This window comes from Drosophila obscura, unplaced genomic scaffold (genome assembly GCF_018151105.1).
Source record: "Drosophila obscura isolate BZ-5 IFL unplaced genomic scaffold, ASM1815110v1 contig_192, whole genome shotgun sequence".
Classification (NCBI taxonomy): domain Eukaryota; kingdom Metazoa; phylum Arthropoda; class Insecta; order Diptera; family Drosophilidae; genus Drosophila; species Drosophila obscura.
The window spans coordinates 2515424-2542613 of record NW_024542781.1 but is presented as its reverse complement, the minus strand read 5'-3'; the positions used below and the strand labels follow the sequence as shown (position 1 = coordinate 2542613).

Sequence of the window (27190 nt, the reverse complement as noted above, 5' to 3'; positions counted from 1 at the left end):
ATATGTATAGGCACACTCTGCCCCTGCCCCTGCCCCATCCGCTGATGAGCATTGTCAGGCGAACCGAAATGTTATTAAGTGCAATGGTGCGTATGCATAATATTTAACTTGTCTATAAAATTTATGACACACTAACAGCAGATGCAACAACAGCAACATCCGCAACAGCCGCACACAACAACTACGGCAGCTGCAACAATAAGCTGCTGCCACGCCCACAGTTTGCATAGTTAAATGGCTGAAATATTCTGAAAAAAAGGAAATAAGAAAAAAATATATAAATAAATTTTCATCCCTCACACCCCACACCCGACATTGACTTGACAGTTTTGCAATGGCGGAGTGCCTGAAAGACTGCATTGAAATTGGTATACGCTTACAGTGGGTATTCTGATTAGAACGCATTTCTGACTGTCTGGCTTAAACGTTCTAAATCGAGTCTACCTCAATCAGCTTTGAAGTCATCAGCCTGAAATACAATAAATACTCTTATCCCAGATGCAATTGTTATTTCGTTAAGGGTATATATAGCTTCGGTATGCACAGCCCGCCTTCTATTACTGTTTCTACTGTTACTAGTTCTTCTGTGTTGGTTTTGCTGCTGATATTGCTATCGCTGATGTCAGTTGACTTAATGAAAACGACAGGAACAGCAGTTGGAGCGGCAGTTGGAGCGGCAGCTGAAAGCTTTGAGCCCCTTTTGGGCTAGGGGGGTAGTGTGACAATACGGAACCTGGCTACAAATGGCAACTCTACCTCTACATCATGGAACCCTCTCGCTTGCACCCAACCACAGCGCCACACCGATACACAACAGCTCAAGTGCGAAGTGGCAATTTCAGGGTACACAGCCAGGCAGGCAGGCAGGCCGGTAGGCCTCCAACTCCGCCTCCAGCTTGCAATGTCTGTAATGCAATAAACTCGTCCAGGACGTGGACGCAGGCAATTTGCATGCGTTAAAACGCAATTTGTGCCCGTTTCCTGGCCGCGGTCACCGCTCCACACTCTGATCCATCCGGCCCCCGAGCCAGTCCACTGCGTATCCCTTTGAGAGTCTCCATCTGATCCGGGAGAAGCTCTGGTACGAGTATCTCCTATAACTTGAATACTCTCTCTGCAGCCAACAGCCTCGCTTCTACGCTGCCACGCTGACGCGTGTGTGGCTCTGCGGCTGGGGCCGTTGATTGGCTTGGTCGCGAATCTGAGTGGGATGCTTCTGTGGTGCTCCATTTGTTGGCTTTAATTGCGCTGCGTTTGCTGCGGTGACGCTGGTGCTGCTGCTGGTGCTGTCGGTGGCTATGCGATTGACCTTATTGTGGTTTGGTGGTAAGGTGGCGCCCACGCGTGATAAACTTGCACGGGTCTGTGCAAATGGAGCCCGGTGACATGGCAGGTCCGTGGTGTGACTCGTTCACATATTTAAAAAGTGCCCCATCATCGGGAGCACTAAAATTGGGTCACAGCTGGTGGTCCCTGGGGTTGCCACCAACGCCCATAATGCAACAAAAGCGTGCGGACAATGCTGCAACTTAAGCCCAGCACTTTGGCTTCCACTGCCAAAACTTTCCTTCTGCTTCAGCCTCTGCCTCTCCGAAATTCCTACTTTCTTGCACCATCTTTTGGAGCTTGTTGGCCAAAGTTTGCCAGCCGTTTAACCTCTTTAGCCAGATTTCTGACTGCTTAAGTGGCTGAGCTTATTAAAGCCCATTTAATTGGGGTTCTCTAGCGGCGCCTTCCGAGTGCCTCCACGGACTTCCAGCAAAACTTGACCCTAATTCGGATGCACTGGGGAGTGCATGCTCCCTCCAGGCCCTCCAGGCCCTCCAGGCCCAACCCATCTCCTAGTCAGCATCTGAGGGTTTCATTTTTCTGCTCCTGGCAAATACTTTTCGCGGCTTGCTGGGCCAAAGATAAAAGCGGCCATTGTTACTGGAGCCATTCTGGTTGCCGTTGCAACGTTGCAGCTGCACCATTTTGACACGCCCATGCCACTGCGATCGTGCGCCCTCGTCCTCGCCTCCGCCGCCGCCACCGCAGTGTGGCAATCTGTCAAGCTTTAAATTGAATTTACGACTTTGTTTTCGTTGCGGGTTTATTTCATTTTCTTTTGTTTTCGCCCGAGCTTTTCTTGCTCTGCAATTCTTAGCAATTTTCTTTATTGTTTTCTTTATTTTCCAACATTTTCTGTGGTAGCTTGGCCATTCATCCTCAGTGCGGGCTGGGGGTGGTGGCGGCGGCAAGGAGAGTGACAGCGACCGAGCGGACTGTCAATTTTGGGTTGCATTATGTAAATGTAATTTGTAAGTCGCTCGAATATCTGGAGAAATGGAAATCGATATCTCTCTCCCACTGAAGGCTTAAGCTCCTTATCTATGCGAGCCCAAAGCCCTTTGTGCTCCATTTAGGTTCCACTCGAGCATTAATTCGTTGGGAATCGATGGGCTGCCATACATTTTCTATACCCTGCCAAATAACTCATTGCCACATGCAATCAGCGGAGTCCAAAGGGAGGGCAAGGGGATAAAGGGAAGCCGGGAAAATAGAAAAGAATTCGCATTAAATCGACAATTTCATGTTCTCTCCCCCCTCCTCCCAAGCATTTCCCATCTCCTGCATAATGCCCGTACTTTTGTAGCAGTATAAATTGGGGGAAATGGAATTGGGCGTTGTTCGTTCGGTTTGAAACCGCTGTAAATTATTCAGCGGACATCAAATGACTGGCAATGATGCGGTTGCACACTGCACACTGCCACCTACCTCCCTCCACGTGCCCCAATCCGGTTGCTGCTGTGCAATCCAATCAAATATGAGCGGCGCGGTTGCAACAGTCAGAGCCCTGATGTGAGCCAGATCAGGTCAGCGGTATGATGATGTTGCAAAAGCATTATTATTTTTCGGCAATTAGAGCGAAAGAGATCGACGGCATCTACTCGTATTGATATGCTAAATGCGACCGACCAGGCTCTTTTGTGGCCAGCGGAATGACCAACTGACTCTGGATGCGCCTCCTGAATTATGCAGTCCACTTGAAAAATGCATTAGCCGTGGCAGATGGGTTGGAATCTACTATACGTATATAGATACCCGTCCCGTCCACACGATGTGCATGTCCTGTCCCCAATCCACCGAGGTTATCATCTATTCTATGCTGAGCAACGAGGAACGGCGGGGGGACACATAAATTGCACATTTTCGTGCACACAAAATGGTAAATCAATTTCTATTACTATTATGGGTAACGCCAGACAGCACCATCGCCCATCGCCCATCGCCCGGATAGCTCTAAGCCGGTTGTCCGGGCCTGGCCTGGCACATTTCCGGGCCGCAGCAGGAAGCCCCAGCAGGAAGCCCCAGCATGAGGCCAGCACCGGGATGTCCTGGGACAGGGCGCAGCGTGCCAATCCATCAATATAACTTACATTTGACTTGGGGATTGGAACTGGGATTGGGCTTTCGTTTTGGCTTCCTGCTGATGCTAAACTTTTCGAGTGTCCAAAGCCAAGTGGCAAACGAGAGAGGACATTCGGGCAGGAAATTGCATTCTTCGAGCCGTTCGAAGGTGCCGGGATAAATGGCAAACGTGTCAGGAGATGTCAATGCAAACAGGGGTCGAAAGCCCCCAACCCCATCCCCATCTCCAAACCCATCCTGACACGACACCAGACACGACGCCTTCCTGATGGGCAAGTTAATTGCTCCCATTCCGCGGCACCTGGCCTTATTAGTTATGGGCGCAGTTGGAGACTCATTAAAAGAGCTGTCAGGGACGCTGTCACATGCATAAATTACACAATAATCTCATTTTAATGGTTAATTAAATTACCATAACGTTCGGCTGTCAAATCTGATGGTTGACACTGCTGATTCGTGTGGAGTGTGCGGCCTGTGCAGCGGCCTTTGGAGTGTTGTTGGTGCTGCCGCTGGCCCAACGGCGGCGATGGATTCGTTAAAACGGAAAATTGTAAAATTGCAGGACAAATATTTGTGTCAGAGGCAGTAAAAAAAATTATATGATTCCTACATTAAATAAAACATGGCGTGTCCCTGTACCTGTCCCTGGCATGCCATGCACCTGCCCCAGCCCCAGCTCCGTGCCACCAACAATATAAAAAGAAACACGGCAATGGCCGCCACATGGAACGTGCCCCGTGTTGAGTGCTCAGTGCAACATATCCACCATTTGGCCTCCACCCAGGCCTAGTTGCAGTTGCAGTTGCGAGGCGTGTCGCTGGGGCGTTATGTTTATGCATCATAAATGCATTTTGCGGTGGCTGCATCTAAGAGGCAGAGGTCGAAGGGTAACCGCATTGCAGTCATAAAACATTTGCAACACCAGCGACTACAAAACGTAGAAAATTGCAACAAATTGCAACTAGTATAACAGCAGGAAGAGCGAGAACAACTGCCGCAGCAGCAGCCACAACAACGGCAGCGGGAGGGACAACAGAGCCAACTGAATTGTGCTTACCTATGTGGAAGAGATACACGGTATCCGCCAGATACATTGTTGCACTTCGCATTTATTAGCCTGTGCGGAACAGAAGAGCAGAAGCGCACCAGAGAAACACTCTAAAAAGCCGCATCCATGGCGAATCCCAAGAGAAAAGTGTTGTGGGTAGTAGTTACCATCCGATTGTGGCGATTTTTTATGTGTTCTGCATTTGGGAACCGGAAATACAGAAACACAGACTATCTGAGTCTGTGTGTGTGTGTGTGTGTGGGGAGGAGGCAGAGATTGGAACAAGTTTATTACAAATCTGGACACATAAACACTGTGGCAGGTGGCAAGATGTAGCCCGGATAAAGGTGGTAAGCTCTTCGCCAGTCAGATGCAAAGGGGATTCAGATTCTGTCTGGCTCAGGCGGATATGAAGGAAGAGGAAGCCAACCAGCAGACCACCAGACCACCAGACTGAATGTATTACTGAAAATCGATTATAGGGACTACAGCTGAATGCCTGCTTGGGTCATTAATCAGTCAGGCATTACTTGGCCAGAAATAGGAACTGTCTCTGTTGGTGTCTCTGCTATTGTTCGGGCCACTCCCACTCGCACTCCCACTGCCCTTGTAATGGCTAATGGCGGGGCATTTAAAAGCTTTCAACTCGGCATCCACATGCAATGAGCAATGTAGCACGGCCACGCCACAAAAGCCACAGATATAGCATAGCACTGAGTGGAGCGTTAAATGCTCACTCGCCCAAATCCTTAATAATCGGGCCACACCCATTCATTCAGGCAGCAGTGCCATGGCAGTGCCATGGCATAGCGTGCCGTGCATTCTCACCGATTGAATAGTTCAATCAATTAGTTAATTGCAGTTCTGGTCAAACGGAGTGCACTGCACAAATCGGGGCACTTACCAGCGGTCATTAGGAGCAGGGCGAGGCCTGGAGAGGGCCTGGTGAGGGCGACGCGAGGCGAGGCGAGGTCAAAGCGGATGTCTGGCAAAGAGATTGCCAGGAAGGAGCTGGCCAGTTGTCGAGTTTATCCAGTTTGCCAGGAAACCAGATAGCTGGAAATGACACCGGTCAGCAGAGAATTGCCATTGCTACGATCCTCATGGCTGACTCCTGATGGCTGCCACACGTGTGGCTGGTGCGCCCTCTCTTTTCGAGGGACAATTAAAAACACTTTAGCTTTGGCAGGATGCTAGAAACAGAGACTCACTCCACAAAGTGCCCCAGACAGCATCAAGGGAAAGTGCAAAAGTGAGTAAAGGGCGGAAATTGTACCCAGTTTTCCTCCACCTACAACGCCACCGCCAACGCCAACCACCCCCACACCGCTATAAAAGCAGGCAAAAAATTGTCGCGCCAAACATACAAAACTCAAATGAAGTAGCGGAAAATGAAGTTTTTCCGAGTTACATCAGGAACCGTCGTCAGGCAGTGCTACGGCCCTGCCAGGGCAAACAAAAACTTTGCAAATTGCAACTCATCGTTCACACAAGGCGGCAGGGGGAAGGCAGGAAGGGAGGCAGGCAGGCTTGGGCGGGTGGTTCTTCGCTGTTAATAGAAAATAAAAGCAAAGCGAAAATCATGTTTTACTTTCTGTGCTCTCTCTCTCTCTGGTTTCTGTTTTCATTACAAGCCATTCAGACGCCACATTCGCACCCGCACCCATCCTGTCGCCCGTCGCCCGTCGCCCGTCGCCCATCGCCTGCTGCCTGTCAGCCGTTACAACCCTGCAAATATGGCGGCGGCGGCGTCACCCGGAAGTCGGCTGTTGCTTGACTCTATCCCTCTCTCATTCTCTTAGTCCCACTGTATCTCCCTGTCTCTCTCTCGCGCTCTTTCTCTCTCTCTCTCTTTCTCTTTGGCTGTCGATGCTAACTGATGAGAAATGGCAGGCAATAATGCCTTTAAGCTATGCTCCATCTGCATTTATCATAACTTTTGTATTTTATTTGCTTTGATGGCGTTGCGTAGCCCCCAGGCTGTTGTTTGTGTTCCGGATCTGGTACGGCTCTTGCTCCTGCTCCTCCTCCAGCTACTGCTGCTGCTCCTCTTTTAATCTCTGTGGCTCTGTAATTGCCAAGTGAGATGGCTCCATTCTTACTGTTTGCCCTCTTTATGTGTCATGTCGCGCTTTGGTTTCGCATTCAAGGATGTTCTACAGCTTGTTGCTGTCGCTTAAGAATGCTGTTAAGCGATACGCTTTCCAACAAGTCCATATTATATTATTGCCGACGGTATGTTGTGTCATTCGCCATGTGTTCCCACTTAAATCGGTCAAAGAACAAGTCCCCACATTTTATAACATTGTAGGTTTCCTTTATCGTTAGATTGCATCCGCTGGGTGCATTGCAGTAAAATGATTGTACCATTGGTTTATCTCTCCCAAAAGGCGTCCATAGAAAATATATCCTAAAAGGTTTTGCATAACCTTTGAGCTCTGGGTGCAAATATTTTGTGTGTTCTACCATTCAATGCCAGTTGTGAAATTATTTAATTAGTTTTGTCAATCTCCACCTGTGAAACACATTTGCATTGGCCTCTGCCCAATATCCAATAACCAATAACCAATTTCAAATGTCATTTAATTTATGCAGTAGCCGGTTCTGATTTATTTGCTCTAAATGCACGAATTGCAAGCGAAATCGAAATGATAGCGTACGAGAAGTCTGGTCTGTCAAAGATAGTTTTGCCCTGTACACATATGAATGCCAATAAATATTTGATTTGCTTTATTGCGTTATTGCATCAGGCCATGGGAAGCTGCATAATTGAACGACGAGTGCGTATAATGGACAAGGCAAACAGGAGTCAAAAGAATTGAATTATGTAAATTTTATGTGCATGTCCGGAGGTAATGTTAAAACAAAAGGATTTGCTTATCATTAACGTTCATCAAGCGATTAATGTAATTAAATTAAATTATATCTGCAGATTGCAATTACGGGAATATTCTAGGGTTGCGCTGCTACCATGTTCAATGCCAGCTCTGAGTATTGGTCCCAATTTGCAGTCCCCTTGGCTTGGCAGTACTTACAGCTCGAGTGCTCCACATTTTGATGACAGTTGCAAAAACTTTTTGAATATAAATCTATTCAAGCACTGCCATCATAGTTTGCTTTCTGCACGCACCGAGGCAGCGCAGAGCCGTGTGCACACCATCCATACGCACTGTTGGCCAGCTCTATTTGTATATCGATGTCGGCCGTGAGTGCAGTTTGCCAGAGTGCTCGCCGAGAGCTCGGCGTTTTTGCGTCGAGCAGACACACTCCAGCGGGGACGGGCCGGGCCCAAACGAAACGTACTTAATGCCTCGACACACACACAGCCATAAAAACACATCAAATTGAAGCTCTTTGAGCGAGGCAAACGCATGCCTCCCGGATTGTCCTTGAGCTGTCCGCCTCTATTTCTATGCTGTCATAGTTGGTCCGGAGTTTGGGTCCGTGCCTGTACAACAAGCATGAAAAGGGAATACGGAAAAGGTATACCCGCACACCGAGAGACGGGACGAATGGTACGGGGAAGTAAGCCGGGCTCAGCTGATTTTATCAGAGTTTCCTCTTGGGGGAATCGCCCTAATGTGCCCATAACGGATTAGGTGGCTCCAATCTCTGTCTATGCCCAGTTCGAGTGAGGAGACAGCACAGCTACGGGGCTAAATCCACGTAGAGTAAACGCAAACAGTTGCCTGCGATGCTCGGATAATTGTTACAATATACAAAATTTTCATTTAGTTTATTTGCTCGGCGCCAACATGTCAGCACAGCAAACAGCCACGCCCACATCCACAGCTTTACTTGAACAACAAAGGAATGCTGTCATCGGAGACCCACCGAATCATTGGACACCCTCGCCGATCCATTGTTTCTGTTTTTCAGAGTTTTAATTTCGATATTCCCTTTCTTCTCACAGATAAATATACTGGTATGTATGTGATATAGTGAACCGATCTTGAGGAAGAATTATCAGAGAGATGCCTTAAGCTTTATAATATGGGAATATGGCTTTATATTATGTTGCTGCTGGCGAACAGCCGATCAAATGCCTAATACACTTAGCAAGGGTATAAAAACCCGCATATATGTATGTATTTAGGAGGATTGTAGTTGGGTTGGCTTGTGTACAAGTACATATGTATGTTTGTATGTACCTATAGCTGCCTGGATATATCCAAATGTTATGTTTGTATGTCATTTAAAATGCAGACATGTGTAGCTGACACACATGCTGTTTGTATGGGTGTCGCTGCTGGTGCTGCTGCTGCTTTTGCTGCTACTGCTGTTACTCATATTGCTTCTGGCCTGCCATTAAAATCCCAGCAACATTGTTAATGAACTTTTAATGACTTTTTGCGAGTACACATACTAAAACAATATCAACTTTGGCACCCGACCCTGTGCTGTGTGCATGCAATACAAATCTCAGAGCTTCAGTTTTCATTTCGTGCAACTTTTTTCTGTTGCATGTTGTTTTTCTGTTTGGGCATGCTGGCACGTTTTTGTTGAGCGGCCATAGAAACAAGCGTGAAATCTAAATCTAAAACAAACTTTTGACACACAGCGATGACGCCCGTATGGGCGTCACATTGCAGCTGCTGCAGCTGCTGCTACTGCTGCACCAGCAACTGCTGCACCAGCAACTGTGGCAACAGCAACAACATTAATATGCGAAATTTGAAGTGCCTGCAACTTGTTTACATGCCCGACAGTTGAGGCGAGATGTTTGCCAGTGTGTGTGCCTTGCATCCTGATTAACAAATCAACCGGAATTGGAATCCGATTGCAGGCGATTCATCAGTAATCAGAGAACCTGGCTACGGGCCAAACGGAGGCAACATCAATCGAGTTAAGTCCTGAGCGGCGTTCCTGTGATTCAAAGGAAACCAGTGCGCTCCCAGCAGAGACAACTAAGCCAATAAACCTTAAGCCCAGATTTCGTATGGAGTGTAGACTCCTTGGCTATTGAATTATTTAAGTAATAGCTGCTTTGCGTAGCCCATTGCTCAATTTAGTTCGGCAAACGCAAAATACTTCAAATAAATCGCACACAGCTCAAGTACATGGCAGTTAGTGTGTCTATCTGCAAGTCATATGCACATAAAATATAGATTAGCAACTTAAATGTGGGCACAGACTTCTGATAAAATGAGTTTTTGGGTCGGAGCAAAACCACAACGAAACGAATAGAGCAGATAACAGTTTCAATTTCCCCACACCACGCTCGTTTTCTGATATTTAAACGCGCGCTCCCCACCACAGCCCCACAGTCGCGATCTAGTGTTGCGAAGGTACGTTCGGTGCGTGTGTTGTCCACACTGGAACAGCTGATCATCGCTTGTTTGGACAAACATTAATTCAATTATTAACTTGTTATCTCTCCGATCCGCTTAGTTGAGTTCAAAATGAGTGCCGCCAAGTGGGAAAATGACGAGGAAATCAAAATATTCCGCGAATATCTTCGCATACCAACGGTGCATCCAAATGTGGATTACAGTAAGTAATTTATCTATATGGCGACGCGATAAGGCTCTTCTCCCGTGATCTTTACGACCTTGCCATAAACCGTATCTGCTATTTATAGCCGGCTGTGTGGAATTTTTGAAACGCCAGGCTGCCGGACTGAGCCTGCCCGTGGATGTCGTATATCCCGTGAACGAGAAGAATCCCGTGGTAATCATTAAGTGGGAGGGCAGCCAGCCGGAGTTGCCTTCGATCATCCTGAACTCGCACACGGATGTGGTGCCCGTCTTCCCAGAGAAGTGGACCCACGAACCTTTTAGCGCCGATCTTGATTCTGAGGGACGCATCTTCGCACGAGGCTCCCAGGACATGAAGTGCGTTGGCACCCAGTACCTCGGTGCCATTCGCGCCCTTAAGGCCAGCGGTTATAAGCCCAAGCGAACAGTTTATCTCACCTATGTGCCGGATGAGGAGGTCGGCGGTCATTTGGGCATGCGAGAGCTGGTCAAAGGCGACTACTTTAGGAATCTGAACGTGGGCTTTAGCTTTGACGAGGGCATCTCCAGCGAAGATGAGACCTACGCTCTCTACTATGCGGAGCGTACACTCTGGCGTGAGTAGCTCAATCACTGATCTCCACTCCGAAATTCTACATTACTACATTAAACCTACTCCTCGCAGATCTGAGATTTAAGATCAGTGGCACTGCTGGACATGGATCGCTTCTGCTGCCGAACACCGCTGGCGAGAAACTTAACTATGTGGTGAACAAGTTGATGGAGTTCCGCAAATCCCAGCTCAAACGGCTGGCTGAAGACAAATCCCTTGAGATTGGGGATGTGACCACTGTTAATCTGACCCAGCTCAGGGGAGGCGTCCAAAGCAACGTTGTACCGCCGCTGCTGGAGGCGGTGTTTGACATTCGTATTGCCATCACTGTGGACATCCCTGCCCTGGAGAAGCAGATTCGCGACTGGTGCGAGGAGGCCGGTGGCGGCATTGAGCTGGAGTTTGAGATGAAGAACCCCTTTGTGGAGCCCACGAAGATAGATGCCTCAAATCCCTTCTGGGTGGCTTTTAAGCAGACCCTTGACGATCTGTAAGAATTGCCGACACAAGGCATCAGCTGTAACTCTAGTCTGACTTTTTGTATTTCTTTCAGTGGCCTCAAAACCCGGGTTCGAGTCTTCCCAGGTGCCACCGACAGTCGCTATGTTCGCTATGCTGGAATCCCTGCCCTCGGCTTCTCGCCCATCAACAACACTCCGTTGCTTCTGCACGATCACGATGAATTCCTGCGAGCGGATACCTATCTGCATGGCATTGAGGTGTACAAGAAACTTATTCCCGCTGTGGCCGATTCCTAGAGGACGGAGGATGATGTCCTAAAGAACATTTTAAAGCATTTAAAAATTGAAATTATGCATTTTTGTTTTGCCAGCAATGCGTCTGTGAAACACTACTTTTTAATCTGTGGTCTGAATGGTTTTGTATGTTAATAAATATAAAGGAAATACTCTGTCTATGGACTCTAATTTTAACAGAAGGGTAACCCAGAATTTCCGAAAAAAAAAACAACTGAAAAGTGAAAGAAATCCCCCTCAACATCGCATTATAAATCTACGTTGGACTCTGTTATTTTTACTCAACATTTTGGATGGAACAACTGGATGGATAGGCTCCATTGTCTTTTCCCGTTCTTATCAGTTCTCTAAAATGTCAACAATTGATAAGTAGCTGAAACCCAAGCAAACTGAGAGCTAAAAGAAAGCACTTCTGACATGCCGAATGTCATTCATCGCAGATCACTGCACACTGTAGCACTGAAAGATTATCCTAAGCATGAGCTTGCAGCAATGGGAGAACAGCGCGGAGATTGCGATTTTTCGGGAATATTTACGAATTCCAACCGTGCAGCCCGACGTGGATTATAGTGAGTTTTTACTTGGCACCTCAACGTCAGTCGCTCCTACTCCTTGATGACTTACAGCTGTGTGTGTGGAGTTCCTTAAGCGTCAGGCGAGCAGCCTGAATCTGCCAGTAGATGTGGTTCATCCTGCACTTCCATCGAAGCCTGCGGTGATCATAAAATGGGAGGGTAGCCAGCCGGAACTCCCTTCGATCGTCTTGAACTCGCACATGGACGTGGTTCCCGTGTTTCCCGATGAGTGGACTCATGACCCTTTCAGTGCTCACATGAATAACGAAGGAATGATATATGCACGCGGCTCGCAGGACATGAAGTCCGTGGGAACTCAATATCTGGGCGCCATTCGCGCCCTCAAAGCCAGCGGCTACCAGCCCAAGCGGACTGTGTACCTCACATATGTACCAGACGAGGAAATTGGTGGAGATCTGGGTATGCGGGAGCTGGTGAAGAGTGACTACTTCAAGAACATGAACGTGGGTTTCAGCCTGGACGAGGGAATCTCAAGCGCGGATGAAACCTACTCTGTTTTTTATGCGGAGCGCACACTGTGGTGTGAGTATACCAAAGAGGAGACAATACTCTGGATTGCCTCATTAATCATTCCTCCGGCAGATCTTAGATTAAAGTTCAGTGGCAGTGCTGGACACGGATCCCTGCTGCTGCCCAATACGGCCGGGGAAAAGTTTAATTACGTTTTGAATAAGATGATTGAGTTCCGCAAATCGCAAGTCCAACGACTGGCTGACGACTCATCCCTTGATATTGGCGATGTGACCGCCGTGAACCTAACTCAGATGAGGGGAGGCGTCCAAAGCAATGTTGTCCCTCCGCTGCTGGAGGCAGTCTTTGACATTCGCATCGCCCTCTCCGTCGACGTGGATGACTTTGAGAAGCAGATACGCGACTGGTGCCAGGAGGCTGGTGGCGGCATTGAACTAGACTTCGAAATGAAGTGCCCATATGTGGAGCCAACAAAGATAGATGCCTCGAATCCCTTCTGGCTGCCCTTCAAGAAGGCCCTCGAAGAGCTGTAAGCATTGATCTATAGCTGTGCGAGTCGTTCTTTTCATTGTTTCCATTTCCTTTAGTGGTCTCAAAACCCGCGTCAGGGTGTTTCCTGCTGGCACTGACAGTTTCTACATTCGAGAGGCAGGAATTCCCGCCCTCGGCTTCTCTCCCATCAACAACACGCCCGTGCTGCTGCACAATCACGATGAATATCTCCGAGCGGATACCTATCTGCATGGCATTGAGGTGTACAAAAAGCTTATTCCAGCTGTTGCCGATGTCTAGGATATTTGATGATAAAGTTTATCTGTATTTGAACATGCATTTTGGCGTTTTATTCTAATTCTTACCATGTCTGGATGGATGTCACAGCTGCAATCTGTTATCTTAGTTTTAATAGTTGAGAGTCGTTTGCTGATATAGAAAAGATAGTCACAACCACGGCCCCATTTTACTATCTCAATGAAACCGCAGCAATGGAGGGCTGAAAAATATACTCGATGTGCTTTATAAGACCAAGGCAATTCGCAAGAGACACATTCGGTGTCGAACACTGAGAGCGTTTACATCGCTTCGAGAGCATCGCCTCAATATGAGTTTGGAAAAATGGGAGAGTGACGAGGAAATTAAAATATTTCGGGAATATTTACGAATTCCTACCGTGCATCCAGATGTGGATTATAGTAAGGTTTAATTTGTTGATCACACACAGATCCTTATTCACTCCTCAATAATTTGCAGCCGCTTGTGTGGAGTTCCTGAAGCGTCAGGCGAGCAGCCTGAATCTGCCAGTGGATGTAGTTTATCCTTCGCTGCCTTCGAAGCCTGTGGTGATCATCAAATGGGAGGGCAGCCAGCCGGAGCTCCCTTCGATCATTTTGAACTCGCACACGGATGTGGTGCCCGTCTTCCCCGAGAAGTGGACCCACGAACCATTCAGCGCCGACCTGGACTCAGAGGGAAGGATATACGCCCGAGGTACGCAGGACATGAAGTGCGTTGGCACCCAGTACCTTGGTGCCATTCGCGCCCTAAAGGCCAGTGGATTCCAGCCCAAGCGTACTCTGTACGTATCCTTCGTGCCAGATGAGGAGATCGGTGGCAAGTTGGGAATGGCCGAACTAGTCAAGACCGAGTACTTCTCAAAGATGAATGTGGGCTTCAGCATGGATGAAGGAGCGACTAGCGAGACGGACACATATCATTTGTTTTATGCCGAACGTTTGCGATGGGGTGAGTGTGAATGTGTGACATGTGTGTACACCTCATGTACATGCACACTCCAAAACGGCTTGCACTTCACGCTCTTTCACAGCATTCAAAATAAAATTCAACGGAACTTCTGGACACGGTTCCCTCTTGCTGCCAAACACCGCGGGAGTGAAGCTCAACTACGTCCTGAATAAGCTGACAGAGTATCGCACCTCCCAGGAAGATCTTCTGGCAAAGGATTCGAGCCTGAGCAAAGGTGATGTCACTACGCTGAATCTCACTCAGCTGAGCGGCGGAGTGCAGAGCAATGTGGTTCCCCCGTTCTTCGAGGCTGTCTTCGATCTTCGCGTGGCCGTCACTGTGGACATTGTGGCCTTCGAGAAGCAGATACGAGACTGGTGCAAGGAGGCTGGTGACGGCGTTGAACTTGAGTTCATCGTACAGGAGCCATACGTGGCACCCACTAAGCTGGATGAGTCAAACCCATTTTGGGTTGCCTTCAAGTCAGCTTCGGATGAACTGTATGTATTTGTTTATTATTTTCAATGTGTTATCATTAATCACCTTGTCTTTATTTTGAAGTGGATTAAAGGTCCATCCCATAGTCTGCCCCGGAGCCACCGATAGCCGCTACATTCGCCTGAAAGGAGTCCCTGCCATTGGATTCTCACCCATCAAAAACACCACCATGAGGATCCACGATAATGATGAATTTCTTCAGGCGGATGTATACTTGAACGGCATCGAAGTATACAAGAAAATCATACCAAACCTCTCTAATGCCTAAGAACATTTTCCTGATCCCAAGCGCCTACCTCGTTCTTAATAAAGATTAATCTTATTTCCACCGATGTTCGCCATGATAAGATATCTTTAGAGTGGGAATACCATAGAAAAGATGCTAAAACTTTTAAGGGTGCATGGATTTGAATAGACGTGGCACAGACGAGTGAAAGAACAAAAAAAATATAGAAATGCTTTGGTAGTGTCTGCTTGCTATCAACCCATTCCCTAAGTACACTAGATGTGTGATAGGAAAGAGAACTTCTAGTGAAAACTATTACAAAATATTGCTTCTTCTCTTGAAGCAACAATCATTCCACATTTCGTCAGTTCCTAATAATTTACTTGTAGTGGGGGGTGCGGGAGTTCATCGTTCAAAATGTGACATTTAAGTAACTGCTCAGCCGTGTTCTCTTTGATTAGATAGCAGAGACCAACAAAGCGTGAATGTAGTTAAGATATGCAAAATCTAGACGAATATTTGAGCAACTAATCCATGTTAATTGTTCGCTAAAATATCCAAGCATCTGCGCTTCTGGCAAGCTCTTCTCCGACGCTAAACACTTTCTCAAACTGATGTCTAGCTTAAAGCCATTGCGATCTATAGGAGTTGACTGCCTGTCCTGGTCAGTGCATATAGCGTATACGCCCTGATGTGCACGACAGAGTGTTGTCATCGGTTTGACAGCCTCATATGTGAGACTGGGTGGCAAAGTGGACGAGACAGGTGGGAGAGAATTTTGTCAGTTAGTCAAACAAAATACATTTTAAGGCCCCCTCACCTGCTGCGAAGAGGAGCGGGTGAGGGTGAGGGTGGTGCTGTGGGTGGCAAAGCACTTGCCACGTCACTCACTGCAAATTGTCGGCTGGGCAGCACTTTGGAATGTCTGACATGTGAGTGGTGCCAAGGGCAATAAATTATGCTGGCCCGCAGAATGAATAATGGCCATGTGCACTCAAACCCTCCTGGGGTGGACTGGACTCCCTTTCCATCCCATCCTGTAGCATTTTCCCGTGTTGGTTGCAACTGTGACCCGTGCGTGCCGATTAGACATGTTAATGCATGTGTCAGGGCAATGAAATATGTATTGATGGGAGCCAGGAGAGAGATCTCTACGAGCGTGTGTGGCCAGGAATTATGACAATTTATCAGGCGAATGTCGTTGGCTTCAATTACGTTTTGGAGTATGAGTGTGAGTGGGAGTGGGTCTGTGGGCAGGGGGACTCCTGGGTTCATTTCAAATGCTTTCCACGCAATTAACACTGACCATTAGTGGCGGAGCATCTCATCGCCAGTTTGGCATAATGAGTGTAGAGTCCAGCCCTTTAACGCTCTCGTTACGGTTGCCAACTTAATGCATATCATTTTTACTTTTAATGAGCTGTTGGCGGCAGTTGGCAGCGCTCCCTGTCCGTCCAGCGCCCTCCCTCTTTCTCTTTCGCTTGCTCTGCTTCTTTCTCTTTCACGCCCTGTGTCTGGTCTTGGCAAAAGTGCACTTAATGCAGCAAGTTTTTGCAGCCCACCTGCCACGAACCCACTTGAACGCAAGTTCTGGTCGTTTTTGCTTGCTTCCTCGGAGCTTTCTGCTTTGCATTTTAAATTTCCCAACGACTGTAGGTACGTAGTATGTGTGTGTGTTTGGGGGATGGGGATGGATGTGCGTGAGGGATGTGGAAAAGTTTGGCAACTTTTACATTTCAATTTTAATTTCTTTGCCCTAGACTCGATGCAAACTTTAAGCCTCCGCTGCACATGCCCCGAGAACCTGAGCAAATTTTTAATGGCCCACTCACACTAATTAGGGCCTGACGAAAAGTTTGTGCGTCTTTAAGAGTTTCTTCCATCTACCATCTAGCTGCTTCCATCACTTCTCCCTGCCATAAGCGTGCTACAGCATTTGCATTTGGCTGGCAGCAGGATCCTTTATTGCCAATTGCCAGGGCTCCGTCCGAAGTTTATGACGAATAAAACCCAACAATCACAATGAAAAAACTCGCTTGTAATTAAATTCAATTTACTTGTGACTGCTGCGGCTCACTGTCTTGACTGTCTTGACTGTCTTGAGCCAACAATATGGCCATGCAATTAAAATCCAAGATTAAACGAGCTTAGGCTTGTATCTGTATTTGTATCTCTTCAGTATACGAGTATGTACGTGTACGTGTACGTGTATCTGCTTTTGGGACAACAAAGTGGTTTTATGGTAGCTTCATACGCCTTGTTGCCTTGATGTCCGCACAGCTGCACAGTGGGCCAGACAGGCAGGTGACCGGTGAACGTTAACGGCTCTTGGGGATATTCAATTTTAAATGGAAATGGTTTTCTAGGATATATTCAAGCTTGGTTAACATCCCATAGATCAAAGTCGAGCCCCCATTCGACTTGCTGCACACAGATTCACACACATTCGCCCATTGTGGTAGGGATGGGGAGAGGATTGGGGATTGGGGCTTTCTGTCTAAGGGATAATAAACGTAAGTTGGAGCCACGATAGAAGCTGACTGAAAAGTGTCATTAAAGCGTAAGCACGCCTCCCCACACGCACCAACAACACACGCTTAATAAAGTCAATTGAAGTCTCTCTCGCTTCGCCATTGCCGCCAGGGCGCTTATGTGTGCGGCAAATAATTTATTTTGTCATTAAGTTTAACGGCGAGACAGCCAGCCACCCACTCGTCTAAGCCATGGCAACAGAAAACGAGTGGCAAAAACCGGAGAGAGAGACTGGGGAAACTAATTAACTTGTTTAGCGCGCCAAAGCTGCACAGTTTCCACTCTTCCAGCTCAAGCTTAAGCGTTGCTCCCGCCAAACTAATGAGCTTCTGTCGTTGTAGAGAGGCAGCGCTCGTGTGTGGTGGCTGCTGGGGCGACATTAAGAGCGCCCAGAGAGCGACCCAGACCCAGACCCAGAATTCTTCTAGAAACTTTCGCCTGATTAAGCCCTTGTGGTTATGGTTAGGGGTAGCTTAGGGGTCCGGGATTTGGTTTTGGTGCTGATTTCGCTTCTGCTTCTTCGGTTTAAAACTTTAGTGCATATGCTCAGGCGCAATATGAGAACGCGCCGGAAATGGCATTGCTGTCAGGCCAAAATAAAAAAAAATGGAGACTAGAAATAGGAATACACTTTCAAAAGGCGGTGAAAACTTTCGTTTCTCTCCCCGCATCAACGCGTCGCGACTTGGCGTCGTCTGCCTGCCCTGCGATTGCGATTGCAATTTCATTTCCGCTCTTTGGCTTTTTATTTCCTTTTACCATTTTATGTATATTTTTGCAGTCGCCATTCCGTTTATTTTTGTGCAATAAGTATTTTCCTCTACTTCTTCTTGTGTTTTGGCTTCTGTTTTTGTTTTTGTTTTTGCTTTGTTTTGGCTACGGCTCTGGCACTGACTTTTGCACAGATACGGCGAAATTCTTGCATAAACTTCGGGATCCAGCCAGATAGCAGCAGCCAGTAGATGCAGCAGACATCTAATTGAAACTGAGTTGGAAGCGCATTGCGGGCGGGCGGGTGAGGGTCGGGGCAACAGCAGTGAGGAGTGGAGGTAACAAAGTGCAACAGGAAGTGGAAGCACCAATTGAATTTGCCACTAAAATGCAGACTCCAGTTAAAATATAAATTTAATTTTCTCTTCCGGAGTGGAGTCTATGGAAGTAGATTGGCGAGCAGAGGAGCCATGTGCGCATAGAAATTTATTTTGAAAATGCCGTTGGAGTTGTGCCTTCGGGCAACAGAAAAGCCAATCAACTGTGATTCTGTGGACTTGTCAAACTTTAGACTTGTTTTCCACTTGAGTGTCAGTGGCTGTGCTGCTCGGCACTGCTAAGGCCAGCTCTGCTTCACAAGTTAAACGGCTAATTGCTGCTCGAAAGAAAAACTTTGGCACTTTTCTCCCATTCTGGCAGGCATCATTTTTTATGTCCCACCCCACCGTTTACATTGTTTGCCGAAGCCCAAGGGCCATCTATGTATTCCATCATTGCTTTCTGCCTTTGGCAAGCCCTGCGTACGAGTATACGCAATATTATTTTTACAACTGTCAGCGCAAAACTTTACAGAACCCATGGAGACGAGACCCAACTCCAGGGCAACTTTCGTTTCGACTCAGTATAAACTTTCGCTGACAATTTGTCAGAGGGCTTTCGTTTTTTTGTGTGTTTTTTTTTAGACTATTTTACAGGGATTCATCGCTGACTCGGCAGCCATAGAGACAATTTTCTGAATTTGATAACTGCCGGAAAAACTTTAGCTCAGCTTTTAGTTTTTTAAGAACATAATATCCATCTTGGTCTCAATTTTATGCCACTCCCACCATATGCTATACCCAACTAATTGCATAATTTGTATGCAGGATTTTGCGGCTGGCTGCAATTCCTTTCGCCCGCACACGCCCCCATTATAGTGGGAAAAGTTTTACATGTTCTCCTTGTCGTTCTAAGGCGACGTTGCGTTTTTGGCTTTTGTTACATTTCGAAGAGCCATTGTGTGTTGCTTTTATGCCGTGAATTATTATCGCAATGTCTGTCTCTCTTTCTCTCTGGCCCAAAACTGTCTCTTTCTGGCTTAAGCTATGGCTTACGGTTTGGGGAAAACGTGTGACTTCCTCCTGCTCCCTGCCTTCCTTTCATTTTCAAGTTACGAACTGTTATTATCTGTCTCCCTGCTCGTTCGTACATTTACGGCGCCATATATCTACCTCTCTCTGTCTCTGTATGTGTATGTGTATATGTATCTACATTTCTCTCTCTCTCTCTCTAGACTCCTAAAATTCGTTATTCGTATGCATGTGCCAGTGCCTGTCTGTGCATGCCTGTACGTGTGAGTGTGTGTGTGTGTGTGAGTTATCGCATACACGCTATAAACTCCCAGTCAAAGTAGCGAACGTTATAATTTATTTATGGTAATGCGCACACACACACACACACACATATATATATATCCCAAAAGATAAAGAGAGAGAGAGAGAGATCTTCCTTCTCTGCAGTGTCTCTGGTAAAAGTTTTATGTGCCCCACTGTGCGACACCGCACCACAACCCAAAAGTCATTTCGTTTAACGTCTCTGCCGAATCCCTTTATCTTGCTTTTAATTTTTCCCTGCCACCTTTGTCGCACAGAAATATTAAATCAACTTTCTTCTTTTACAGCATATTCGGTGTGTTGCCTTTTCGACTTGTCATATCTCGGCCCCGAAAACATCATCGAACTGGCAAGGACTGACGGGGACATTCCTGCGAATTGCTTTGCCAATGTCAAATGCCAATCACGACAGGAAGAGAAATTTAATATGGCAAATTTGTAATGTCAAGAATGTTCGTCAACAAACTGAGTATCGAAATGAGTTTTTCGTGGAAATTCGTGTAGGCCCCGGTCTCCGTCCAGGCCAAAAGCAAATGGCCGCCGGCCTCAGCAAGGTCGCCGCCCTTCATTACGTATACGCCGCGTGGACCCTAGGAATTGGTGAACTTCCAACTTCATTTGCAAGGAAAACGTTTTCGTTTTTCTTGTTTTCGTGGCATCCACCGCAGACAGTGGAGCGGTGGCAAGAGAGACGAGCAATTAATATGCATAATTTGTAACTGTTTTCGTCGTCTCGAAATCAGTGCGAGAATGCTGTCAGCAAATGGTCCTTGAGTCGGGGCCCATAAATAATGACAGCTTAACAGGCTGGCACTCGTCGTCCCAGTCCCAGTCCCAGTCGCAGTGCCAGTCCACATGCAGAACCCTGTGACAACCCATTTGACATGTACTTAGCTGCCATAAAGCCTAATGCTGCTGTCTCTCTATATGTCTGCGAATTGTGTTGAGTAATTGATAGGACGAGCGACAGGTTCAGGCGACATCTTCGCATCTTCGATTGGCGTGAGTGCCGTATCAGCCGAAGCAAAACTCTTGATGCAATATGTGGCCTAAGGCTGTCTTCACTGTCTTCTAACTGGACCAACTGGTCTAGCAATTAATTAAAATTACACACAGCTTGGGCTCACACTCGTTCTATGTCCCATCTTGTTCTCGATTTCTGAATCACTTTCACCAAATCACACAGCAATATGAGTTTTGATTGCAGTTCACTGTGATCGCTAGACAGTCCCTAAAGATTCAACTCTAAAAATCTATTGGCCTATTTTCCCAGTTTTCAGCATCCATCAATTTTGCGAAAATGAAACTGGGAACAAGGCTGTGTATCGGGGTATGTATGTACCTCGCAGTTATGGCCTGGCTATGGCAGTAAAGGCAGTAAATACAGATGTTGCCGGAGCAAACAAGAGCCGAGAGAGACCTGCACGGAGCTCGTCTTACATAATCAGTTAAGTGGCCCACATATGAGCAGCCCCATAGATGGCAGGATATCAGGATAGCAGGAGCTGTCCTCATGTTCGGGAGCGGGCCGCACAACAATATGAAAGTGAAAAATGAGTTTGCTCAAGTTTTCCCCTTCACATTGAAGTCGCAGCAAAAAATGTTTTAGTTTCGCATCGAAGTTGTGTTGTTGCAAACCAATTTGTCTTATTGGGGGGAGACACAGTCTGTGAGATTTATGAAGCATGGCTCTGCAGTGGCAGCAGCTCCGACCATGTAAAACAGCGAAGAGCTTAATGGAGGTCGTTGTGAGTAGGCTCTTAAGTGGAACACATTGGCTTAGTTCAGCCTAAATCCGAGTTAAGCTGTTAATTATTCTGGAGGATCAAAGGAAAAACGAGGCAACTGCCACAGGCAGAATCGCATCATGTGGCCGCATGCTCTGTGCCTGTCCGTGCTCTTCATTTCATAAACGATTTTTAGACTTTTTTTGTTGGCCTGCAAAACCATTTGCCAGGCATTTCCCTGCACATGCCATAACCCACATCCCATGCACAACCATATACTGGTACATCCCGGTCACATGCAGGCAATTTGCTAATGTGTACGTGCACGTCTCGACTTTTCCCCACAAAGAAATTAACCGAGTCAGGAGTCAGGACGCGGGACGCAGGAGGCAGGTGGTAGGAGGAGCCGGGAAGGGCCAAAGCGAGTGCGATTGGCAAGGACACGGAACACAATGCGATAGCGTAGACCATAAAGCAGACGAAAACGGAATGCAGAACAAGGCAGATAAGTGGTAACGTGGCCACGATGGAAGGATGGAATTGAGCAGGACCTGCTCCTGGGCCGGTGAATAAAAGAGTAAGCGAAACTTTGCACCGGATTCATAAGTTTTCCTGTTCCATTCCGAGCTTTTTTTTTCCTTCCAAGACAAGAGAAATTGTTATGTCTAGTTCGGGTCATATCTCCGTCAGACTCGTGGCTGTGCTCCCTCCTGGGAAATTTTACAGGCTAAAGAAAACTGCAAGTTTCAGAATTTTCAGCTGTTGAGGTTTCCTCCCTCCATACGCCTCTGCATTGGCATTCACTTTGGCATGCAATATTCAAATATTCTTAGCCCCGAGAACCATGGGAATGGGGTCTGAAAATTGCAATGCTAATGAAACCGAACCTCCAGAACTGTGCAGAAAACCCAAGCTGTCTTCACCTGAACTTCACTAAGCTGCGGTCCTAATCGGGTTCCCTAAATAGGTGCTAATGCCTAGGCCATACGTATACGTATGTCGTTAACTTTTACAGCCATTTTTATAACTTCTCGAGCAATGTACGCTACCCGTAGAATATTCTATTCTTGCTAGTTAGCATGCTGGTAAAACTTTTTTGGCTGCGTGTTGGCAATTTATGCAACAGTTTGACAACATAAAACTTTATTACATAACTTGCACCATATACTCCGTAGTTCGTTTTGTATGTACAAATATACACATATGTACATATGTATGTGCGAGCGACAAAGTCAGACGGGGGTCAAACAGATGCTGGGAGATCGGATACGCGACTGGGAGTCAGCCAGACATTATCCCTCTCAAGCTCATAAAAATGTATCTCATGCTCGAATGACTGACCACCGGAGGAGGGGATAGAGGGGGAGAGTGTGGAGTGTTTCAGCTACAAGTAAAACTGTAATTTGCACACATTTTGATTTTGATTTAGTTGTTCTTTTCTGTTGGGATGGTGTGACTGCTGTATGCCACTATAAGTGGCGCTTATACGAAATTATGCATATCAACTTTATGGCTGGCAGCAATTTTGCACACAGATAGAGAGGCACATGAGTGGAGGAGTTTTGCATATATCACACATTGCATTTTACTGAAGCCTCGACTGGCATTGTAGTCTGTGAGCAGTCGTCTCCGAGACGCAGAGGGGGCACTCTATCCCGAGGCAGAGCTGAGTTTTATTCCCATTTTATTCACATTTTATTTTATGCTGCAACGACACAATTTCCAGCGCTCAAATTGCAAAATGCACAATGCAAAGATTTATTTTCTGCTGACAAACAGAGCATCATTTGTGGGGTAATCGATGGATAAGAGCATTTTGCCAAAGCCAGAGAAGAATGGCTTTGGACAGACTCTGGCTCTGGCTCTGACTTTGACTTCGTGAATGCTGTTTGTCTGGCTGATTATGCATATAAGGATATTTGTAGGGAGAGGAGTTGAATGAGAACCTGAACTACGAGTAGCCATGAATAAGCGGGGGATTATTGCTTAGTTGACAGCCACCCCATGGAAATGGTTGCAAATCAAGGGAATTCCCCTACGATCTGAGCTAATTTTTTATCATTTTTATGACTAATGCTGAGGCTCACAAAACGGATAGAAATTGGACGGGGAAATGGATGGAAATGTATGCAATGCATAACTCATAACTGTATTCTATGGATCCTTTCTTTCTCTCTCTCTCTCTCGTTCTGTGTGTGTGTGTGTTTGTGTGTATCTGTGGGCTGTGCCTTCCTTTTGTCCTTGATTAACGTCAACTGTTTATGGTTATTTATTTTTTGGGGCTGCTTACTTCGGGGAGCCCTTCCATGTTGTGCGGATTATTTCCGCCATGCGAAGGCGAATGCTGCTGGGCAGCAAACCAAGGAAATTACCTTGGAATACGAAAGGATGGATTTCTATTATGTATAAGCTGAGGCTGTGGGCCAGTAAATATAAGATGGTATAACATGCTTCGAGAATAATATTGCTTTCAGATATTGCTTAGATAAGGCTGTGGCTTTAAGCCACCAATTATTTGGGATGGGAGGAAATACACTTGAAATCATCTTAGGATTACACTTTTGCCTCCAAAACTTTTCAGCGACAATCCCAAAGCAAAACTTTTCAATTAAACACAATGCGTCTGGGGTCCATGGCCATGGCTATAGCCATGGCCATTGAAAATCACACTCAACTTGAAACAATTTGGATATATAAACTTTTCAAATAATTTATGCCGTTTTCCAAATACTTGCAAAGCGCAAAGTTTGAGAAAAAACAATAAAATTCATTGGGAAATGGAAATGGGAATGTCTGCGGGGTAGGAAACGAAAATGTGCGATTAGCCAAGCAGATGACATAAAAAGTAAAGTTGAAGAAAATAAAAGAATGAGAGGAAAATAAAAGGACATCAAAGTGAAATTTATGCAGAAAGAAAACTCTAGCTGAAGCTGTAAATTGCTTGAAATGTTTGTTCTTGTTTTTCTTTTTTTTTTTTTGGTATTGCTCACACGCACCCAACATCAACACGAAAACAAACACATGCTCTCGTAATCGTATCTATGTATACGGACGAAGGGACACATGTGGATTTGGTTTTTCGGCAACTGTTTAAAATTCTGCGTATGTGGTGGTGCCATGGCCAAAATTTGAAATGCCTTTTCTTTTTTTAATTTTGCTTTCTTTGCTTGCTATGGAAACTTTTGCGATTCGCAATAACTTTGCTTGAAGGCTGCTCGTTCTTCAGGGTTTTCTGTGTGGATGGGTGGTCGGGTGGGTGTGTGGTTGTGTGGGCGCATTTAACGGCTGCCAACACAAACACACACTTGGCCATTCATACATACATCAGACTATTAGCACATACACACGCACAGAGAGAGGGTCGGGACTCAACAATGGCCACGCACAAGAGAACTGCGGAGAGCATGGGAAAAAGGCAAGGAAGCGAGAGAAATAAAACCAAAATGCCAAACAAAACAAATACAAAAAACCAAGCCACAAAAAAAAGAAATACAACGAAAGCGGAAGATGAAAAACAAGCTAAAACGCTGTAGATGGCTTCGCGACTAAAATATACCCCGTATTCAGAAAACTACGATGGCAGTGCCAGGAATTGCAAATAAATAAACAATAACAAGAAAATTGAGCCGATTGCAATATTAGTGGACGAATGGGCTAAAATTATTTCTCCAAATGCAGAGCTTCTGATCGATTTGCTTGATCTTAATTGGTTTACTCCTCCCATAGTCTTCGAAACTTACGACGTTATGACTTTATTTCGACCGCGATTATTTCTAACGCATGGGAAATATGATCTATTCATTAAAAAAGAGAAGAAACTAATTTTATTATTCTTGATCTTAGCTGCTGTTCCATCAACTTATATTTTTTTAATTTCGAATGTAATCAGAGTCCCATTACATACTATCTTAGATTTGGGGCTTTTTGAAAATTTTCTTCCTCCAGCTCTTCCATTAGCTGAAAATTAATCCAAGCTTATTTCATACATCCCCACAAATATATAGTACCCCTTGTCCAGGGTAAGTATAGGAGGTATAAAAAAAGAACTAGTCCAAATAGAAAAAAAAAGGAGCCAGCGAGAAAAAAAAAGCGCAAAGCGCCAGGCAAATAATATGTAGAAAATGGTAGGAAAATGGAAGGAAAAACAAAGCGACGACGACGTTGCGTCTGTGACTAACAGTCATTGATGAGGGAGGAAGATGGGTTCTGTGTGGGTTGTTGGGAGAAATAGTAGGGAATAGGATGGGGTGCGTGCTGGCAGACAAACTGAAAGCAGCTTACGGCTTACTTCATAGTTTACGCGCAGCCAAACGACAACAAGACTGCCAAATGCTATTGATTTTCCTTGTTGTTCTGGGTCTTCTATATGGCTGGCCACCTACCATCCCGTTCCACTTCATCCGGGATCTCGGATCGGCTTAGATATCCGATGCTTCACTGAGTCTACGAAGGCAGGTGCGTGCTAAATACCAGAACGCAGCCATGGATAGCCGTGAGCAGCTCCTCGAAGGCGGCCTAGCAACGACTACAAACTACTAAAAATCGGATTTGCGTGAGTAATTGGCACGTTGGATTTTTTTTCGGGCCTGGAAAAACCTATCAGGCATGCAAAAACAGAAAATAAAAACAACGAAAACAACAAGGAAGTTGGTGCGAAACCTCAGCAACGACGAAGCCCAGAAGAGCTGGAAACGAACAAAAAAAAACAAGTTGGCCAGCAAATAAAAGCGCAATTGGGTTATAGCGTACGAGTATTACAGACTCAGACACACTCTCTTCCTCTGGCACACACTCTGGGGCCCTTGGAGGGTTGGCAAGTGTCAGCAGTCAGCTTAAAATGTATTAAGTAAGAGACAGACAGGAAGACGGCAAACCTGGGACCGAGACGGTGTCTGGTACTGGGATTGGGATTGGGACTGAGTCGGAGACAGAAACAGAAACAGAGACGGATAGGGATAGGGAGGGAGGAAGACGACAACGACAGTCAATGAGACTTCTGCTGCTTGTACTGTGAAGCCATTTGGGACTTACCTCATCGATAAACTCAAAATCACCGCCCGTTTCGCCGACATACTTCTTCTTTTTGGCCTCAGAGCTGCCAATCAGGCTGGATGACATCAACACCAATGCCAGACAAGCGCTGGCAATCAGCGGCGAATGCTTCATGGCTGATAAGCGGTGCACAGGAACAGGAGATGCTCGAGGAAGTACTTTAAATGATTCGCCTTGTTGACGGGTTCCGCTCTTCCTGAATCACGAACGCGCCTGAATCACAGGCAATGTTAAATGCTAGAATTCTGTGTCCGATGGAAAACTACAGCGGCGGACACTATACGCACACACACGCACCACAGACGACACACACAGAGAACTAACGATGAATGACAATGAGTTTTGGTTGAGCTTTGCAATCGGAGGCGCCTCTGACGATGCAGTGGAGCCGAGACACGGAACGCTCTAGAAGAACAACTGAAGGCAACGCGGCCGAAACGTAAACTGAGCGACTCGCTGCTGGTCTTCTGACTGGCTGCCACAACCAACAAACAGCGTTGGAATTTTGCGACAGACGCCTCTAAGGCTAAGAGAGTGGCAGGATATCTTAAGAGAGCGATTGGAACTGCTTAAATGGCCATAGGGTTGTCAGCATTTGGGGGTTTTGCAGTCAAATTTATATACATTTTAAAATCGAATAAGAATAGTAGTATCCAAGGCCGATAAAGGATACATTTTAATTTAGATTATACTCTAGATTAT

At 46.3% G+C, this 27190-nt stretch overlaps 4 protein-coding genes across 5 annotated transcripts in view; 3 read left to right on the top strand and 1 right to left on the bottom strand.

Annotated features, from left to right (window-relative positions):
* The window catches only part of LOC111065467 (proteoglycan Cow), a 40257-nt gene extending 13305 nt beyond the window's left edge, over nt 1-26952 (bottom strand). For both annotated transcript variants that reach the window (XM_022353666.2, XM_022353667.2), the window contains exon 1: nt 26468-26952. In XM_022353666.2, coding sequence (XP_022209358.2) covers nt 26468-26602 — 135 coding nt within the window. In that variant the 5' untranslated portion in view covers nt 26603-26952. The remainder of the gene's footprint in view (nt 1-26467) is intronic.
* LOC111065469 (aminoacylase-1-like) lies at nt 9650-11438 on the top strand. Its single transcript, XM_022353668.2, has 5 exons — nt 9650-9747; nt 9851-9952; nt 10041-10532; nt 10601-11018; nt 11082-11438. The coding sequence occupies exons 2-5, from the start codon at nt 9862-9864 to the stop codon at nt 11284-11286; spliced, it is 1206 nt and encodes a 401-aa protein (XP_022209360.2). The 5' UTR covers nt 9650-9747; nt 9851-9861; the 3' UTR covers nt 11287-11438.
* Nucleotides 11702-13181, top strand: LOC111065471 (aminoacylase-1-like). Its single transcript, XM_022353672.2, has 4 exons — nt 11702-11852; nt 11910-12401; nt 12462-12879; nt 12938-13181. Exons 1-4 carry the CDS (start codon nt 11762-11764, stop codon nt 13140-13142), a joined length of 1206 nt encoding a protein of 401 aa, XP_022209364.2. The 5' UTR covers nt 11702-11761; the 3' UTR covers nt 13143-13181.
* Nucleotides 13388-14920, top strand: LOC111065470 (aminoacylase-1-like). Its single transcript, XM_022353670.2, has 4 exons — nt 13388-13540; nt 13599-14090; nt 14173-14590; nt 14652-14920. The coding sequence occupies exons 1-4, from the start codon at nt 13450-13452 to the stop codon at nt 14854-14856; spliced, it is 1206 nt and encodes a 401-aa protein (XP_022209362.1). The 5' UTR covers nt 13388-13449; the 3' UTR covers nt 14857-14920.
* Nucleotides 26953-27190: the final 238 nt, after the last annotated feature.